This window comes from Telmatherina bonti (genome assembly GCF_933228915.1).
Source record: "Telmatherina bonti genome assembly, chromosome: 5".
NCBI classification, from domain to species: domain Eukaryota; kingdom Metazoa; phylum Chordata; class Actinopteri; order Atheriniformes; family Telmatherinidae; genus Telmatherina; species Telmatherina bonti.
The window spans coordinates 28,939,164-28,959,138 of record NC_136623.1 but is presented as its reverse complement, the minus strand read 5'-3'; the positions used below and the strand labels follow the sequence as shown (position 1 = coordinate 28,959,138).

General features: G+C 39.2%; 1 protein-coding gene and 1 long non-coding RNA gene across 2 annotated transcripts; one reads left to right on the top strand and one right to left on the bottom strand.

Moving 5' to 3' along the window:
* Nucleotides 1–226: 226 nt before the first annotated feature.
* LOC306755708 lies at nt 227–8,771 on the bottom strand. The gene is made up of 3 exons (XR_013771305.1): nt 8,704–8,771; nt 8,511–8,600; nt 227–2,407 (listed from the first exon to the last, which is right to left on the bottom strand). It is a non-coding gene; the product is annotated as an uncharacterized lncRNA (long non-coding RNA).
* Nucleotides 8,772–14,855: 6,084 nt separating this feature from the next.
* cmtm8b (CKLF-like MARVEL transmembrane domain containing 8b) lies at nt 14,856–18,603 on the top strand (the record flags this gene model as incomplete). Its single annotated transcript, XM_079241154.1, has 4 exons — nt 14,856–14,987; nt 17,533–17,706; nt 17,867–17,986; nt 18,481–18,603. 4 exons carry the CDS (start codon nt 14,856–14,858, stop codon nt 18,565–18,567), a joined length of 513 nt encoding a protein of 170 aa, XP_079097280.1. The 3' UTR covers nt 18,568–18,603.
* Between the last annotated feature and the right edge of the window lie 1,372 nt (nt 18,604–19,975).

Here is a 19,975-nt window from a genome sequence, read left to right as displayed (position 1 = left end):
CAATTTGATATGACCTTTTAGTAATATCCCGATATTTTTATGGCATGTCATGATATACGATATACTGTATATCTCGATACTTACCTTAGCCTTGAATTAATGCTTTGGTGCATACAATCACATCAGTAAGATGATTTTGTGTCTACATTAAAACACAATTGTTCATACTGCATTAAGATATGCTGATTTTAAACATTCATGCCAAAAGGATGAAATTGCAACGAAGCAAATTGATCAAAACCATATTTATTGAACAGTTAAAGCAGTGGCAGAAACATGTAATTATAAATTTGTGGTACTACTACCTTTTGTGGCGACACTTTTGCATACGACAGTTGTTTGGTTAACATCCTCTCTCCGGTATCCAAACCACCACCAGATGATGAATTCTGTACTATTTGTCTTTGGAAAAAATTCTTCCTCCATTTTTTGTAATTCGGGCTGCTACTGCTACTGGCGTTCTCTGCTAGAAAAGCTGCTACATGCTGCCTCTCATGACGTAGCACGTAGCTCACGTTATGTACGTATCTAGGTGCGCTTGCTTTAACCCTCTGTGCAAAGCGGTGCAGAGAGTGAAGGAGGAGTGAGAAAACCCCGTCCACAGCAAAAAATAACTGCACGACAACAGGGCTACTCGAATATGACGAATATAGACATTTTCTATATCCCACAGGGGACTAGCCACGATATCTCGAGTATATTTGATATATCGCCCAGCCCTACGTTACAGTAGTCAAGTCTACTAAAGATAAGTGCATGGACGAGTTTTTCTGAATCACACATCCTTTAATTCTCAAAAAGGTCAGTTAAGATTTAAGGAATACAAAGTGAGACAACCACATTCCTGGAAATTCACAGAGACACAGAGCGTGATAAACCTTTATTCAATTCGATCTTGAAGTCTGGATCAATAAAGGCTGAATGCAACATCTTAGGGCTCAATTAGGAGATGATAATAATTTGAGTTGGACTTTTTTGGCTGGATTTCTTTCTGAAGAAACTATCATTGAGAACCCTCAGGACATCCTAACCAGCACATAACTACAATGTACACAGCGTATTGTTTACATATTTGCAGCTTTTATTTTGTGTGGACATGCATGTCTTTTTAAAGATCGACACCACCTAAATAATTTGCCACAAACCTCACAGGGATATGGTCTCGCTCCTGTGTGGATATTCATGTGTTGGTTTAAGTGTGACTTTCGACTAAATCTTTGTCCACATTCCTCACAGCTGAATGGTTTGTCTCCTGTGTGGATTCTCATGTGTTGATTTAAGGGTGACTTGTGACTAAATCTTTGTCCACATTCATCACAGCTGAATGGTTTGTCTCCTGTGTGGATTCTCATATGTTGATTTAAAGGTGACTTTTGACTAAATCTGTGTCCACATTCATCACAGCTGAATGGTTTGTCTCCTGTGTGGATTCTTATGTGTCGGTTTAAGTCAGTCTTTTGTCTAAATCTTTGTCCACATTCATCACAGCTGAATGGTTTGTCTCCTGTGTGGATTCTTATGTGTTGATTTAAGTTTGACTTTCGACTAAATCTGTGTCCACATGCATCACAGATGAATGGTTTGTCTCCTGTGTGGATTCTCATGTGTAGATTTAAGTTAGCCTTGTGAATAAATCTGTGTCCACATTCATCACAGCTGAATGGTTTGTCTCCTGTGTGGATTCTTATGTGTCGGTTTAAGTCAATCTTTTGACTAAATCTCTGTCCACATTCATCACAGCTGAATGGTTTGTCTCCTGTGTGGATTCTCATGTGCATTCTAAGATTCTCTTCCTGAAGACAGGTTTTACCACAGATCTCACATTTAACATTGCTTTTGCCTGAGTGGACTCTTTTCTGCAATGAGGTAATGGCAGTGTCACACTCCACATCACTGTTTACATCTGACCCAAATCCCCTGCTGCGATTCCAGTCTTTATCATCACCTTCCATTTCAGTTCCAAAAACTGACTAAATGTTTTTCTGTGAAGAGCCTGAAGTTTTTTTTTTTTTGTTTTTTTTTTACATTATTTGGTTGTAAATAAGTGCTTGAGTCTGAATAACTGGTTAGTTCTTGTCCTCTTCATCAGGTTCAGATCTAACCTGTTCAGCTCAGTTATTGATCAGAGCTTCTACCTCTGTGTTGCCTTTAGTGTGGGTTTGTCAAAGGTGAGTTGATGATAGCCAAGACCGAGATTCTTTATCATCATCTTCACAGTAGCCATCATCCTTGGTGAACTGGAGACACTGTCCACCAACTCATCATCAACTGCTCTCCATGCTGACTGGCCATACTTCCTCTGGTTCCTCTATTATGAGATGGGACTCATGGTTCTGCTTGTCCTGACCCCATTTACAAGGAACTCCTTCTGTAATCACCAACTGCTGCTGCACATCTTCAGGGAACCCTTAAATAAAAAAATAGTAGTAATATTTATATTAATAACAAATACAAATTTGCATGATGAACTCTGATCATGTGGCTAAATCATAGACTGGATAAAAAGAGAGGGGCGGAGCCTCTGTGACGTTCCCCATGGGGATGGCTAGTGGCTACGTCATCGTAGCCGAAAACGTCACTTCTGTGTCAAAGACAAACCGCGGTATAATGGCACAGTGCGGTTTCTGAAGAGCTGAATTGAAGCTTGGTGGGTGGTTCCTACCATTGCCGTCTTGGTAGGGTCATAAGTTTTGTCGCTCCTCGAAAATACAAACATGGGCAAGGAGGTAGAGTTGAGAGGGGGGCTGTGAGCGTTATGGTGGATAAGCGAACTCCGAGCTGCCTGTAGCTAAGAGCTAGCCGAGCAAACCCGGAGCTAACCAGATAATGAAGATAAACGAGCTTTCAACACGTCTTGTCGGACGTTACAGTATTTTAGCTTTACCTTCTTAAAGGAAACTTTCTTAGTTTAGTCTTATAGAGAACGCAAAATTTGCCGGGAAAAAAAAAAAATCCGCCGTAACCACAGACTGTATAAAAAGAGATGGATGGAGCCTCCGTGACGTCACCCATAGGTTTCTGAAGAGCTGAATCGATGGGCGGTTCCTACCATCGCCATCTTGGCAGGGGCACACATGTCATCGCTCCCGGAAAATACAAATATGGGCAAAGAGATAGAGCTGAGAGGGGGGCTGTGAGAGTCATGGTGGATGATTGACATTGAGCGAACTCCGAGCTGCCTGTAGCTAAGAGCAAATTGAGCTTACTCGGAGCTAACAGGACCTAACCAGGAGGTAAGTGGGCTAAAGCTAAGTCATGTTGTTAACCGGCTAAAAACTGTGGTTGTTCTACATTCTTCTTGCTTGAAGCAAGAGATAGGGACCTGTAAAATCTAAAGGACGCCCCCCCAAATATGCCGAATTTTTAAATTACTTTTAAACGGGGGGGAGGGGGGTTGTCATAAAGGTAAATGACCCCCCCCCCCCCCCCCCCCCCCCCGTGACATGGGTGTCTATGGGGATTTGCTCTGTTTTTCAGCTAGCCCCTAGCGGATGATGGGAGAACTGCAATATTTTTGCACTTCCGCATAGGCCTCACTTTTAACCGCTGGTGGTTGCCGTGGTTTTGCCACACAAAACCATATTGAGAGAAGCCAAGATGGTGTCAGCTTAACATCTCCAGAACGGAGTTCTGCAAATAACTCTTCTAATTGTAAAATTTGCTGAATTTAACCATCTCTTGAACATACACTCAACTATAAAAGGTCACTTTCTTCCATTTTTGATGTTTTAATATTTCAGCTCACTACAACCTACATTTTTTTTCTCTCGGAAGACTGGTCCAGCGTGGTAGTTCAAAATGGAACATAACGATGGAGTTATCCAGTAATGCACTGCTACGCTAAAAAAAAAAAAAAATTTCGCTGGAACCTACATTGTCCAACATGCAACCTGAAATTACACTGTTGCCCCCTTCTCCCAACAATCGTCCGGCAAAGAAACCAAAACCCAGCATAACTACCGAGACTCAACTTGCTATGTTAGCTGTCATGCTATGCATTGAAAAAATGCAGGAGGAATGCCTAGCAAGAATGGATCAGGTTGAGTCCGCGGTAAAAGAAAATTGCAACTCTATTAAGGACGTAGTTGACTCTCTGGAGTCCATGGCCAAGCACATGGATGCTGTTGTGGAAAAGGTGTATAACATCCACACAAGGGTCATTACTAGGGCTGCAACGATTACTCGGGTAACTCGAGTAAATAAAGTACAAAAATTGATCGAGGCAAAACATCTGCCTCGAGGCGTCGTTTAATTAATATCACGTGGTGATATATTTAAATTTATGCATCATTGGCGGCATTCTCAGACCACTGCGCTGTCTGGAGGGACTACATCACTGTTTCAGTAAACATATAAAACATCTAAACATGTGTAAAATATATAAAACCAGAAACTATTGCCTACAGTATCTCTGTACAGTATGACTGTTTCAACCGGACTGATGACGGACATTTCCAATAGCAGGTTTCCTTTCTGTCTGAAGAGTCTCGTTGCTTTGGTCTCTAATGGCAGAGAATGAAGAAGAGGGGAGGAAAAGACGGAAAAAGTCGCAAGTGTGGGACCATTTCACACTGATAATGGCAGAAAACGTAGTGCAGCGTGTGTGCTGTAAAGCAGGTCTCAATGTTGCTGCACCTGAAATGAAGCAAGAAACAAACTGTGGCCAGTCGTGGAGCAGGCCAGGAAGGGAGGGAAGAGAGCCGGCTTCCGAGGGGCGCATGCTATTATTAATGGCAAACGAATTTCTGTGACTGATATAGGTAAGCATAATATAAGAGATGGACTTAATGTGTTTTTTCACAGGCAACACGTATTTCAGCTTTATAATGATGACAGCATCGTCAGCAGAGCCTTGGGCCTGTTTTGCAGTTCTAATCTACCTTATAAAAGTTAATCTTACTTGAACTAAAAAAACTCACTCTTTATTGTTCCTTTTTTCCCCTTTCTTAATTTTTCCCTTTTTTATGTCTTTATTATCTGTTAATGCAAGGGGGCTTCGAAATGTTGTTAAAAGAAAAGCTTTATTTTTGTTTACTAAAGAGCACAAGACAGACTTTGTTTTTCAGGAATGCCATTCCCTCAAAACTGATGTTAGTTTTTGGAAAACCCAATGGGGAAATGATGTGTAGTTTGCTCATGGCTCAGACAGCTCAGCTGGTGTTGGAATCCATAAAAACGGGTTTGAAGGAAAAATCTTGGCCGCAGATCCTGATCCTTTGGGTAATTTTTGCTCATTAATATCTCATTCTCTGACCACATTCATACTAGTCAATGTATATGGCTATAATACTTTCTTTGATTCTTTGGACAACAAACTTTCATACTGGCTTCATAAAAACACAAAAGCTGCATTAATATTAGGTGGGGATTTCAATCTAGCTTTGGATAATAGGATAGACAGATGGCCTCCAAGAAACACAATCTCTGTAAAATCCAGACTTAAAAGTTTTTATGGAAAGATTTGCTCTTATATATATATGGAGAAAACAGAATCCAGCTATTAATAGTTTTACATGGTCCAATAAAGATAACACGAGGAAGTCCAGAATTGATTATTGATTACTTTCCACGTACCTCATAAACTATAATATTTCAACCAGTTTCATTATCTGTCCCCTTACAGATCATAGAGGGATCAACATCTCTGTAATCTTTGCTTCTAATAAAATTAAAAAAGCCTCATTGTGGACACTAAATAATTCTCTCCTGAATTTAAAAGAAGTACTTACGATAATCTGTAATCTAATTGAGAAGTTCTGGTCCAAATCCAAAGCAGATAACAAATTTCGACTTAACTGGGACATTTATAAACTGAAGGCTGAAGGTGCTTTTATAAGATCACGCAGTAAATGGATGGAAGAAGGGGAGCAGAATTCTTCGTATTTCTTCAGCTTGGAAAAAAACAGATCAAAATATGATATTGAACGTCTCAAAATAAATAATGATATAACAGATGACCCCAAAAAGATCCCAGAATACTGTGTACAATTCTATGAAAACGTTTACAGATCAAGATACAACAATGAATCTGCTTCCTCATTTTTAGACTCTTAATTATTCCAGAGCTCTCAATGAAGATGAGAAATCTTCTTGTGATGGCCCCGTCATTCTTACTGAAGTATCTCAAACGATACCATAGCTTAAAAACAATAAATCTCCCGGAAATGACGGACTGACAGAAGAATTTTATAAATGCTTTATTGAGCAACTATCCCCCTTTCTAACAGTAGTTTATAATGAAAGCATAACTAACGGAATGCTCCCACCCTGTATGACCCAAGGCATTTTTTCCTTACTCCCTAAACCAAGAAAAGACCCTCTTTTAATTGAAAACTAGCGACCCATAACACCTTTAAATAATGATAATAAAATTCTAGCTCTAATTCTAGCAAACAGGATGAAACATGTCCTTTACTCTATTATTGATGAAATGCAATCTGGCTTTATGAAAAATCGACATATTGTGAATAATATTAGACTTGTATTAGACTTGCTAGATTACAGCAACCTCATTGAAACAGATGGTTTTATCTTATTCCTTGATTTCCAGAAAGCTTTTGATTCCATTGAATACAACTTTATCTTTAAAGTTTTAGAAAATTATGGCTTTGGTCCTGACTTCTGCAGAGCAATCCCAACACTGTATAATGATCATAACAGTTCTATCAAACTGAAATATGGAACCTCACACCGATTCAAGTTATCTCGGGGTGTCAGACAAGGACGCCCAATATCCCCTTATTTATTTTAAGTTGCAGCCCAGTCTCTTGCCAGCTACATCTCACAATGCTCTCCAAGTGGCATTATCATCCTAGGCAGGCAGCTTGTCATCAGTCAACTGGCTGATGATACAACCCTGTTTTTACAAGACGCCTCTCAAATATCCGCTGCTTTAAACCTCATTAATGATTTCTGTAAAGCCTCAGGTCTCCATCATATCTCACTAAATGCAAACTCATGTCAATCAAAGAATCTGTTGCCACCTCTATTTGTGATATACCAATCAAGAATCAAGTTATTTATTTAGGAATCACTATAATTAAGGACATTAAACTGAGATGCTCTGTAAATTTCTCCTCACTGATAGAAAATACTAAAAAAAAAAAAACTGAACCTGTGGCTTAAGAGAGAGTTATCATTAAAAGGAAGAGTTCTTATCTCAAAAGCTGAAGGTCTATCTAGGTTATCATACGCAGCTCATTGCTTCCATGTAGATAACTGCACGCTTAAAAAAGTTGACAAAATGCTCTTAGACTTTGCTTGGGAAAAAAAAAAAATCATTATATTAAGAAATCTGTACTTTTAAATTCTACAGACTGTGGTGGTATGAACTTCCTCGACTTTACAATCCTTAACAACACATTCAAAATTAATTGGTTAAAATACTTTATCCTAAATCCTTCTGCTATATGGAATATCATCCCCTCATATTTTCTCTAAAGCTGGTGGCCTGATCTTCCTCTTGCTTTGTAACTATGACATTCCCCAGATCCCCACAAAGCTTTCTAATTTTCATTGACAGATGTTGCTTGCCTGGTCCCTCATATTTAAACACAACTTCTCACCTCATACCTGTTATATCTGGAACAATACAAACATTACATACTGGAAAAAAAGTATTTTCTTTGAAAACTGGTTCAATAATAATGTTTATTTGGTACCATGGAAAAAAGCTTGGTCGTTACCCTACAAATTTATTTTGACAAATAAAGTAAGAGAAAATTCTATTAAAATACAAATATTATCCAGTAAAGACCTTTATTTCACAAAGATTTAAAAAGGATCTTGACACCAGCTATTTTTTTTTGTGGTAGTTTTCCTGAAACTTTGGCTCATATGTTTTGGACATGCTCCTATGTCGAAACCTTCTGGTCCCATCTCCTTAATTTCTTGCAAAACAATCATCTTTCTGACTTTTCTTTTTCCTTCAAGTATACTGTATTTGGTTTCTATGATCATAAAGAAAACAGTGATTTATTTTTGATAGACTTAATTATCATTTTGGCTCAATTCTACCTCAATAAATGTAAATTCTCTAATTGTAAGCCTTATTTACCTGTTATTATTTATGATATTAGGAAATACTCAATCTCCAGCAAAAACTCAAAGAATTTTAAAGCTATGAAAACTACAGCCTTAATCAACAAATATTTGACTGTCAATAATTTTTTTTTTTTTTTTTGTAATACTTTGTAATACATAATTTGTAATACATCTCCTTGTGCTCTTTATTCTTTTTCTGCTTTTATTTCCTTCTATAGTATAGAAAACGTTCTCCTTTTCTGTATGTGCCCCCCGTGTTCTGTTTTACTCATTTTTGTCGTCATTCTGTAACTGTCATGTAAACTTTAATATAGTTGCTAAAAACACACACACACAATCAAATCAACGCCACAGGGCCTCCACTCTGCCCCACCAACAACTTAACCTCACTAAGCACCAAACATCACAACTACATAATTCCCTGGAATTATTACTTATTAAACATAAGGGGAAAAAGGTGTCATCACCTCTCCCGACGAGCTTTCCGTTGACAATACACAGGCAAAGAAAGTCTTCTCCTTCTGCAGTGGCGTAGTTTTTCTCCAGCAAGCTGGTCTCTGCAGAGGACACAAACGAACAATACTCAGTATAAAAGGTACAGCGGACTCACCAGCTGTAGTTTAAAGTGAGCCATGAATTATATATTGTTACAGAAAATACCTTGCGAAGAAAAGAAACAGATCCTCGAGATCTTTCTACACAAATGAACGGTCTTCCCCCCCCCCCCCCCCCCTCTTCTTCTTCTTCTTCTTCTTCGGCTTCTTCTTCTACTTCTTCTTCTTCTCATCTTTCCGGCAGGCTGAACATCGTGAGACGTGTTGCTGCCTCTCACAGTCTATAAGTGAAACTGCAAGGACAAATCGGCCAATGCAATCACATCGCTCCTTCTGAGCAAGCCTTCTTTAATCCAAATTTAACTGGAGACTAAACAATCGACTCCTTTATTGTTTATAGAACCCACATTCCATGAAAACATGATGAACAGTCTCTGTTTTCCCGTCACAAGCACACAGTTTGTCATCTTTCTTTCCAAGAAGAACAAGTGTTACAGTTGATGCGAAACGAGTGGTCTGGGCCAAACCAGGGTCCAGAACACTGTAATGGGTGGTCCCTGAGAAGTGGCAGCTAAATCAGTGGTAGCAACACTGTACATTTCAGAAACCAATATGAGGAATTCTTATTTTATTTATGTATTTTAAAAAATTATATATATATATATATATATATATATATATATATATATATATATATATATATATATATATATATATATATATATATATATATATATATATACATATATATATATATATATATATATATATATATATATATATATATATATATATATATATATATATATATATATATATATGAAGGATGTGGCTATCAGATAACATAAGAAAACATCAGAAAACATAAGGAATGAACAACTTTTATTTACAGTAAACTTAGGGGTCCAACTCAACTACTGATTGTTCATGATTAGACTACTAACAGGGTGAGGAACTTCACAGTGTGAAAAAAAATGTCTCTGAGAAAATTACCTACCGCAGCTTTAATGTAGATAAAGAAACAGAATTTTTCTTGCCGCTCCGCAGTCTTGTATATCTATCTAAGTTGCTGCTGTCCTTTGTAAATCACGTACAGGTGGAAAGAAAGCAATCATGTATATGATATCATAACAATCTACACTACTATGAGGATATTTAGAAGGATTAATGCATTTAGAAGTCCCAGCCAGCGCAGTAGAAACCTACCGCTTTATCCCACAAGCTGAAGGTACAGAAGGTTTCAAGTTTTGTGCAGCAGACAGTTCCTGACATTGCCTGAAACAATAGTTCATACAGTTTAGAACTCGCAGGAATTTTATTTCTACTCAAACTCAAGTTTGACTTTACAGATCAATGAAGAAGAAATCCCTCTGTTAAATCAAATGATCAGTTAATCAATCAGCCTGTGAGTTCTAATATTAAAGGTGTGTTGATACTACCTGAAACAGCAAATTAGCGAAAGAAAAAAAAAAAAAAAAATAAAATAAAATAATAATGGCCCTGCGATGGACTGGCGAGCTGTCCAGGGTGTACCCTGCCTGTCGCCTAAAGCCAGCTGGGATAGGCTCCAGCTTCCCCGCGACCCTGAATTGGAATAAGCGGTTTGGAAAATGAATGAATGAATGAATAATAATAATAACCTCCATACGGTCAGTTCAAAGACTATCCAAATCTGGTCTGCTGAAGCTGAAGATGCTCTTAGAGGAGGCTTTGAGGCTACAGACTGGAACGTCATCTGTGAACCTCATGGAGACGACATCAACGCCATGACTGAGTGTGTGACAGATTACATAAACTTCTGTGTGGACAGCATCGCCCCAACAAGAACAGTGAGGTGCTTCCCCAATAACAAACCCTAGATCACCAGTGGCCTGAAAAAGCTGCTGAACATCAAAAAGAAAGCCTTAAGGGATGGAGACAGGGAGTTATTGAGGGCAACACAAAAACAACTTAAAACACAAACTATGAAGTGCAAGGAGGACTACAGGAAGAAGTTAGAAAGTCAGCTCCAGCAGAATAACCTGAGGGATGTGTGGTCTGGAATGAAGAAGATCACCGGCTTCAAGTTAAAGGAGGACCAGCCTGATGGAGGTAATGGACAGAGCTAATGAGTTGAACATATTCTTCAATAGGTTCAGTTCACCCCCTACCTCCAGCCCAACAGACCACACACCCTCCATAAGCCCACTGCTTTCCTGTCACGCCTCTAATCTGTCACCCTGCAGCTCAGTCATGGACCAGAACACAGCTTCATCTTCTTCCACATCAGGACATCCTGAGACCCTCACCTTGCTTGTATCCTGCAATCAGGTTATGAAGAAACTTGAGAAACTGAACCAGAACAAGGCTGCAGGTCCAGACGGTGTCAGTCCCAGAGTTCTCAAGACCTGCTCAAAACAACTATGTCCGATTCTCCAGCACCTTTTCAACACCAGTCTGAGACAAAATAGAGTCACGGTGCTGTGGGAATCCTCCTACCTTGTTCCAGTGCCTAGAAAAACACAGTCAGCTGAACCGAGTGACTACAGACCAGTTGCCCTGACATCTCATCATGAAAGTCCTGGACAGACTCTTACTGGCTCACCTCAACAAGCAAGTAAACACCTTTCAGGACCCATTACAGTTTACATATCGTAATGGACTTGGGGTTGAAGATGCCATCATATACCTGCTCCAGAGAGCACACTCTCATCTGGACCATTCAGGCAGCACTCTGAGGGTTCTTTGATTTCTCAAGTGCTTTTAATACCATTCAGCCTGCTTTGTTATGTGAGAAGCTCCATAAATTCCAGGCGGATACCTCCACAACCACCTGGATCTATGACTACCTCACAAACTGGGGTCTGTTTGTGAGGTAGACTGAAAGGTTGTGTGTCTGAGATGGAGGTCAGCAGCACTGGTGCACCACAAGAAACTGTACTCTCACCATTCCTCTTCACACTGTACACCTCAGACTTCCAGTACAACTCTGAGTCCTGTCATCTGCAGAAATACTCTCATGACTCTGCAGTTGTGGGGTGTATCAGTGATGGACAAGAAGCAGAGTACAGAGAACTGGTCAGTCAGTTTTTGAAATGATGCGGTGACAATCATCTCATATTAAATAGCAGCAAAACAAAAGAGATGATTGTTGACTTCAGGAGGAACAAGAATAAACAAAGCTCTGTTTCCATCCTGGGAGAGGAGGTGGAGATGGTGGAGGAATACAAGTATCTTGGAGTTCAGCTGGACAACAAACTGGACTGGAAATGCAACACTGAATACATCTACAAGAAAGGTCAGAGCAGACTCTACTTCTTAAGGAAGCTGAGATCTTTTAACATCTGCACCAAGATGTTGCATATCTTCTTTAAGTCTGTTTAGAGAGTGCAGTCAGCTTTGCAGCATCTGCTGGGGTAGTAGCATCAGAACCAGAGACTTGAAGAGAATCAACAAACTGATCAAGAAAGCTGGTTCTGTGCTTGGAGTAACTCTGGAGCCACTGGAGCTGATTGTCCAAAGAAGAATGCTGCACAAGCTGATGAAGATGATGGAGGATTCTTCACACCCTCTCCACAACACAGTGATGAAACAACAAAGTGTGTTCAGTGAGAGGCTTCTTCAGGTCCGATGCAAGACTGGAAGATACAGAAGATCATTCCTGCCAGCAGCAATCAGCCTCCAGAACAAGACCTCCTCAAATGAATTATTATTAGATACTACAATATTGAATTTCCCTTTGGGGATTAATAAAGTATTTTTCATTTTCATTTTCATTTATTTGCTGTAGGGCTGCACGGTGGCGCAGTGGTTAGCACTGTGGCCTCACAGCAAGAAGGTCACTGGTTCAATCCTTGGCTTGTTTGGTCAGTGGCCTTTCTGTGTGGAGTTTGCATGTTCTCCCCATGTATGCATGGGTTCTCTCCGGGTTCTCCGGCTTCCTCCCACCATCCAAAGACATGCATGATAGGTTAATTGGTCACTCTAAATTGCCCCTAGGAATGAGTGTGAGCATGAGTGGTTGTTCATCTCTCTGTGTGGCCCTGCAATGGACTGGCGAGCTGTCCTGCCTGTCACCCAAAGCCGGCTGGGATAGGCTCCAGCTTCCCCGCGACCCTGAATTGGAATAAGCGGTTCGGAAAATGAATGAATTTATTTGCTGTAATTCTCCAGAACACACAGCTGACCAGTCCGTCATGCATGGAGTTTTTTTGTCCTTGCATCATCTACACCACCGTATTTGTTCATTTATTTCAGTCATCTGTCTTATCTTTCCAATAATGGAAAGACACTGCTTATCCTATCTCATTCCTCCCATTAGCATTCAGATCAGACCCTCTTCACTCCAGTTCAATATTAGTTTCTTTAGTATAGGCTACATCTCTGAATTTGATGCTCTATAGTTGTTTTACGTGTACTAAGCATTTTAACATTTTAAAATAATAATCTTCATATCATAAAGAAAAAAAATGCTCGAGTTTGTTCTGGGTACCTTTTTAATTATACTTGTCAAGTATTCTGTTTTGGCCGGGAAACTCTTGTTTTGTTACCCATCTTTCCCGCACTTTTCCTGCATTGTTATTTTCCTGTAAGTCTCCCGGATTGTGATACGGGGAGAAAATAAACCGACATGCGAAGACAAAGCTCGCAGAACTTGACAGGTATGCTAACAATTCATTCAGGATTACTTTATTGTCTGTTAGGCAACAACAGGTAATTTCTTTCATTGATGTATCACTGACATTAGTTCTGTTGGCGGGCTGCACGGTGGCATGGTGGTTAGCACTGTGGCCTCACAGCAAGAAGGTCACTGGTTTGATCCTTGGCTGGGTGGGAGGCTCGGTTGGTGGTCTTTCTGTGTGGAGTTTGCTCTCCCTATGTTCTCTCTGTGTATGCATGGGTTCTCTCTGCGTACTCTGGCTTCCTCCCATTGGCCAAAGACATGCATGTTAGGTTAATTGGTTCCTCTAAATTGTCCATAGGTGTGAGTAGTTGTTTGTGTTGGCCCTGCGATGGACTGGCAACCTGTCCAGGGTACACCCGCCTCTCGCCCAAAGGCTGCTGGGATAGGCTCCAGCTCCCCTGAGACCATTACTCGGATTAAGCGGGTTCAGAAAATGAATGAATGAGTTCTGTTGGCGCTGGAAACTGACCAATCAGAGGAGAAGACACATCAGCCACAGTCTCCACCTCCAGAGTCTCAGTTTTCAAGCGTGTGGTTGGTTTTCAAGCGCGCCCCTTTTGGAATTATATAAACGCCATACAACGCACAAAATGCATTTTCCTTTCCTGCAATGCAGCTTTGAAAAAATGGCGTTTACTTAATGGGACTTCACTTAAATGTCATGTCAACACTTTGCAGAATGAGCAGAGTTCGGATGGCTGTTTTCACACCAGAGTGCTGGAGATGGAAAGTTTATCTTTGCATTGAGGGCTTATACTGCATCAGCTGCAAAGACACTATCAGAAATGTGACATTTTAATAGAAATTCTTATACTCAAACATAGTTTCAACATATTTCTAAATATGAATAACCAACTTCTAAAGTAATATAGCTTTTGTCATGTAATCACTAGTTTGTTTTAGTAAATTTAAATAAAACAAAGACACTGCTTTTATGTGTGTACCATCACCATTTTATTTTAGTTCCTATTACCATCCCCCCCGCAACATTCAATAGATTCTTAAATGTGAAAAAATCCTTAAACACACTACAAAAATAAATGATTAGTTGTAAATCAGGTCAAGAACGACCAAGTTCTCTCCATACTGAATTTCAAAGCACAGCTGAAAACAGTGTCGGCATGAAATGTAGCGTATCAACCTAGAAAACAAACCAAACAATAAACAGAAGGTGTCTTCTGACGCTTATCAACACCATCAATCATCAGCAGCCCAGCAGTTCTGCTCAGTTCAAGCTTTTAATACCTTCATGGGACAATCATCTAAAATTTCTCACTTTTTATTTTCCTTCTGTCTGTAACGTAACAGACCAACAGCATTAATCACTTGACCACAGAAAAATGGGGTAAAAAAGAATCACAGGCAGCACAATAAAAGCATCCTGTTCAGTATTAATGCAAACACTTTAAATCCTGATCAGTCTTAAGCTAATAAAAGTCTAATTAAAACAGACGAGATTGAAGCAGTGTCAGTGTTCATTTAATCTGCTGTTTCAGAGACGGGTGTCCTTGCTGGATTCCAGGACAGGAACATAACTTCCTCTGCTACAGCGACAACATCAGCGAAAGCACACCGGTTCCCTGTGTCAGTGCATCATGGAAAGACTGGCGGTGGGGACGCCCCGCAGGGGTTCATCATTACCACCATACAACACCTCAACCTCCACCTTGGCCTTTGACCAGCATTTCGTCACTACTTCCAAAGGAATACTCTTCCTGCTCGAGATAGTAAGTCTGACTTTTAAGACTAAATCATTGTAATTCTCAGTATGTGTAAAAACGTTGTAATCAGAACTACGGTAAAAAAAACAACAACAAAAAACTGGAGTTATTAGGAAATGAAATAATTGTGATATTTATGAGATGTGTCAAAAGAGAAAAAAAAATCTTATTTTATATTTACAACAGTAAATGACTGCACATCTCAAGCAGTGTTTGAGATAGTTCCAGTTTGCATAAAACAGAAAATGAATAAAATATGAAGGCTGATTTACGTCACCAGAAAAACAAAAAATTAAAAATAAAAAAAATTGAAAACAACTTTTTCTGAATAAATTATATAAAGTAATCTAATTGTTTAAAGTTTGGGGGAAAAAAACAGATTCCTCTGTTCTGGTTTGAACAAAGTTCAGCCTTGTTTCAATGAAAATAGGAAGTTACCCAAAAACACCATGCAAATCAACTCTTCCTCTTTTCCCTCCCTCATTGTCTCTCTTCCTTTTTAAATCAGCTGAAGGAAAAAAGTTGGAGCAGCCTTTTTCTAAATACAGTCTGGCTGCCTGCCATTCATGGGCTGGGCAGGCTACTGGCACACAACTCCAAAAAAGCCTTGAAACACTAATTTCTTTACGTTTCGTCTCATAGCGGCCACAATTAGATCTAAATGTAACTTTATACAGGGGTATACAGGGGAAAACAACTTAATGAGATAAAAGATGATAAATAAAATACCATGAAACTGATCAGTTTAACTAATCATTCTTGGACTTTTTAAATTCTTGAGTTAAAAATTGTCCTTGGATATTTAATCTTTTGGAAGTTTTTAAAGCTAATTCTTTGAAAGAAACAATTCTTTCTCACAATCTCATTTCCCAGAGTTTACTTCCTGTGATATGAAGCATCCAACAGGAAACATTTGCTAAAAAGGGAAGGGTGGAGTTGTTGGGAGGGAGATTTAGTCCCTTCCCAACATAACTCTTGGAGATTACTTGTGAAAAGAGAAAGGAATTAATGCAAGGCAAGTTTTTTGTGTAGCACCTTTCAGGTACAAGACAACTCAAAGTGTTTCACATAAAACATTTAAAGCAACAGATGATGTAAAGAAGCATAAAAGACAAGAACAAATAGCAAATACACAATGAAAAATAATATATTAAATTAAATAATTAAAAGCAAAATGCAGTTACCGTGCAGATTTCATGCAAAGACGGAGGCAGTTTGTTCCACATGTTGGCAACATAATAGCTAAATGCTGCTTCTCCATGTTTGGTCTGGACTCTGGTTTGGACTCTGGTCTGGACTCTGGTCTGGACTGAGTCTTTGGATCTAAGAGCTGTGCTTGGTTTATATTCTCTGAACATATCACAGATGTATTCTGGTCCTAAATCATTCTGGGATTTGTAAACAATCAGCAGGGTTTTAAAACATATCCTGTGACTGACTGGAAACCATTGTTAAGATTTTAAAACTGGTGTGATTTGTTCTTAGTCCCAGTTCCAGCTCCAGCAGCAGCATCTGGACGAGCTTTAGATGTTTGATGCTCTTTTTGATGAAGTCTTGTTAAAAGACCGTTACAGTAAACCAGTTAACTGGAGATGAACGCATGGATGAGTTTCTCCTGGACTTTCTGGGAGACTAAACTTTTAATTCTGTTGATGTTTTTGAGTTGGTAAATAGAAGCTTTTATGTGGCTGCTGAAAGTCTGATCTGAGTCTATCAACACTCCAAGGTTACAGACTTGATTTGTAGTTTTAAGAGTCTGAGTCTCCTTCTCTCTCTCTCTCTCTCTCTCTCTCTCTGAGGTGTTTTTCTGTTTTCTCTTCTTTTCGATTCTCTTCTTGTTCCTCTTCTGTCCTCTCCGGTCCGGTCCAGCAATACAAACTTGGTAATACAAACAATTATGCAAAATAAATAGAAAAATAAAATAAGAATCCAGAATAACAAGGGGAGCATTATATCTATGTTGCTTCTCATGGTAAAGTAAATTTGCCCAGCAGAACACAGCATCCAGAAAATCATTCTGCTTGCTTAAATGCTGGACAAGACAAGAGGAAAAAAAAAAGAGTCAGAGTCTCCAGGTGTTTACCAACTCTGACCCTCTTTTTTTGCTACTAAACATATTCTTGTTCTTCTTGTTTTAATTGTAGAGACTTCTCTCTCATTCAGGTTCTTTATTTGCTCCAACACAGTAAATCTGCTGAACTGCAGCCGTCTCGCTCGCTGATATTCATAGCTGCCAATTGTAAAGAAATAAGTCTTCTGAATAGGACCTGAACCAGTGAAGGGCCGCTCCAGAAAGTCCAACCCAGTTTTCCAGCCTGTGCAACAAGATTCTGTGATCTACAGTATCAAAGGCAGCCCTGAGATCCAGCAGAACCAGGACTGATACTTGACCGGAATCAGTATTCAACCGGATGTCATTCAAGACAAACTGGAAACTGGAATTAATGAAGATTTCCAGTTTCATTTAAGCTGGTTCAACACAATTTTTTCTATAATCTTGGATAGAACTGAAGCAAATGAATAAGTGACACATTTCTTCTTTTGTCTTCAGGTGTTTGGGATGTTGGTGTGGATCCTGGTGGGGGGTACAGACTATTTTCACCTCTCTGCTCTTTGCTGGGTGATGTTTGTTTCCGTCTTGTTTTGGATTCTGACTGTATGTCTGTTCATCATTTACCTCACTGGAGCCCACAATAGGATACCACAAATTCACTGGATTACACTGGTAACACACACACACACACACACACACACACACAAAAAAACACACACAGACATTCATAATTCTGTAAAACCAGTCTGCTGCACTCCATTTACTAAAATCTGTTTACCTGACTCTACTTTTTACACATGTAACTCCTCATCTGTGTATGTGTCTCTTCCAGTCGCTGTGCTTTGACTGCAGTGCTGCTGCTTTGTATCTAGTGACGGCAGTGGTCCAGGCGCTCATGGTCAACCACGCCATTAGAGGGCGACACAGCTACAACTGTTGGGCAGCATCAGCAGTAAGCGTGTCTCACCTAGTTTGATCTGTTTCAGGGATTTTTTTTTAATGCATAAACTAAATCCCTGCTAAACCTGCTGTTTGGCTGCACTTACATAAAAGTCTCATTACAACAGAGGTCAGGCATGGTTGTCTTTATCTTTATTTGATGTCATCTGGATAGTTTAGTAAAATCTTTTTTTCTTTTTTTTTTTAATAAAGCATTTGGTAAGTTTGTGCACCAAATTTCCACTTCTAGTTGTAGGCTGGAATATCGGGGTCATTCACATTGAAAAACAAAGTAATCATGTACACAACTAATATCCTGACTGTGCATTAGAAGACTGAACTTGACAGGAGGTTCAGCTTATCAGCCTAGCATAGTTACATCAGTAAGACAGTTTTATGTTATGAAAACAGAAACGTTTCAAATTCACGTCGTGTAATCTCTTTTCCCTCCGGTTCTCTTTTCTTGCTTTATTCTTTCTCATCTGTGCTTTTTCCTCCTTCTCTCAGTTCTTTGCATTTCTGACCACAGTGTGCTACGCAGGGAGCAGCTACCTGAGCTACCGTGTCTGGACAACCACAGAAGAAGAACAGTAGCAGGTGCCTCTTGATGTCTTGCAACATCATTCGGACTTCCTTGTGCGTCAGACACAGATAAAATGCAGAGGCGATGCTTTCTTTATCAGCAAACACTGTCAACACTGTAAGAGTGGAGCGATGAAGTTGAGTTCACTGATAAACCGAATCAATCTTAAAGAAACAGACATTAGGCGGAGCTTGTATTCAGTGTTGTCTTTACAATTTTGCAGTCACTATCAGTGAGTTTTGTCAGCAGTGTGGGGAAACAATTACAAAATACACTTGCAAAAATCTATTTCTTTGGATGTTTCCATGAAAACAGGAATTAGATGCAACAGTTCACTGAAAAAAAATGTTTTAAAATTTCTGATGGGCTTGAAGGTCAATATTTGGTCAGAGCAACTACATTTGTCATCACAGCTTGAAAAATAGCAAAATATAGCGCCAAAGTGCAATGTCTTTAGTGGAGGAGCACAGCGTGTAATCAGTACCAGGAATTGTCAAACGTTCCTGTGTAATAATGCTTTTTTTTTTTTAAAAAGGGTTAGTTGTTCTGTCATTAATTGTAATTAACACATAAAAGTCCCACCTATATATATATATATATATATATGCATGCAATGCATATATATATATATTTATATATATATGCATTGATAATCTCCCAGACCCTGATGGCTGTGAGCTTTCCCTCTCCCTCTGTGGGAACACATTACCAGTATCACTTCCCACAGCAGGAAATGAGAGAAGTCCACCTACGTAGCTGAGAGATTTGAAAAATGAGACAAATATATAGCATATTATTAATTTTTTAATGCATATCACTGATGTACACTATGTTAAGATGTTTTTGCTAGGCAGCTTGTGTAAAGAAAAGCAAATACCAGGCAGTACAACATTCTGTCGAGTGTTTTAACAGATTGTTGGTCATTCAAAAGGTAATGATGTTTCAAGAATACTAGGCTTGACATTTGAGTATAGTTTGTTTTTTAACTGGTTATTGATGACTTGATGTTGGACGTGACAGTGGAAGAAGGGGAAAAAGCAGCAGCTGTTTCTGTTCTCATTTATATTTTGGAAGTGTATATTTTTGGGCAGATGATATGATTCATTCATGATCTGTACATGATGTCTCTCAAGCACGCAGGGAGCAATATTAAAAGAATATTCCCAAGTATGGTTACAACTGGTTCTACTGGAAAAGTTATTCTCAAAGGAGTAGGTCTCATCATGTCTTCTGTGGTGTTCATGTGAAAAAATGTTTCTGTATGGAAGACTGAAACTGCCACGATAAAAAAAAAAAATATGTACAGAAGTACAGAAGTGACTCATTAGAAAATTCCCACCTAATGTCAACACGGCTTTCGCTGATATGAAGAGACACAAGACCCACATAAAACAAAAAAAAAAACCCCACCGCTGCACA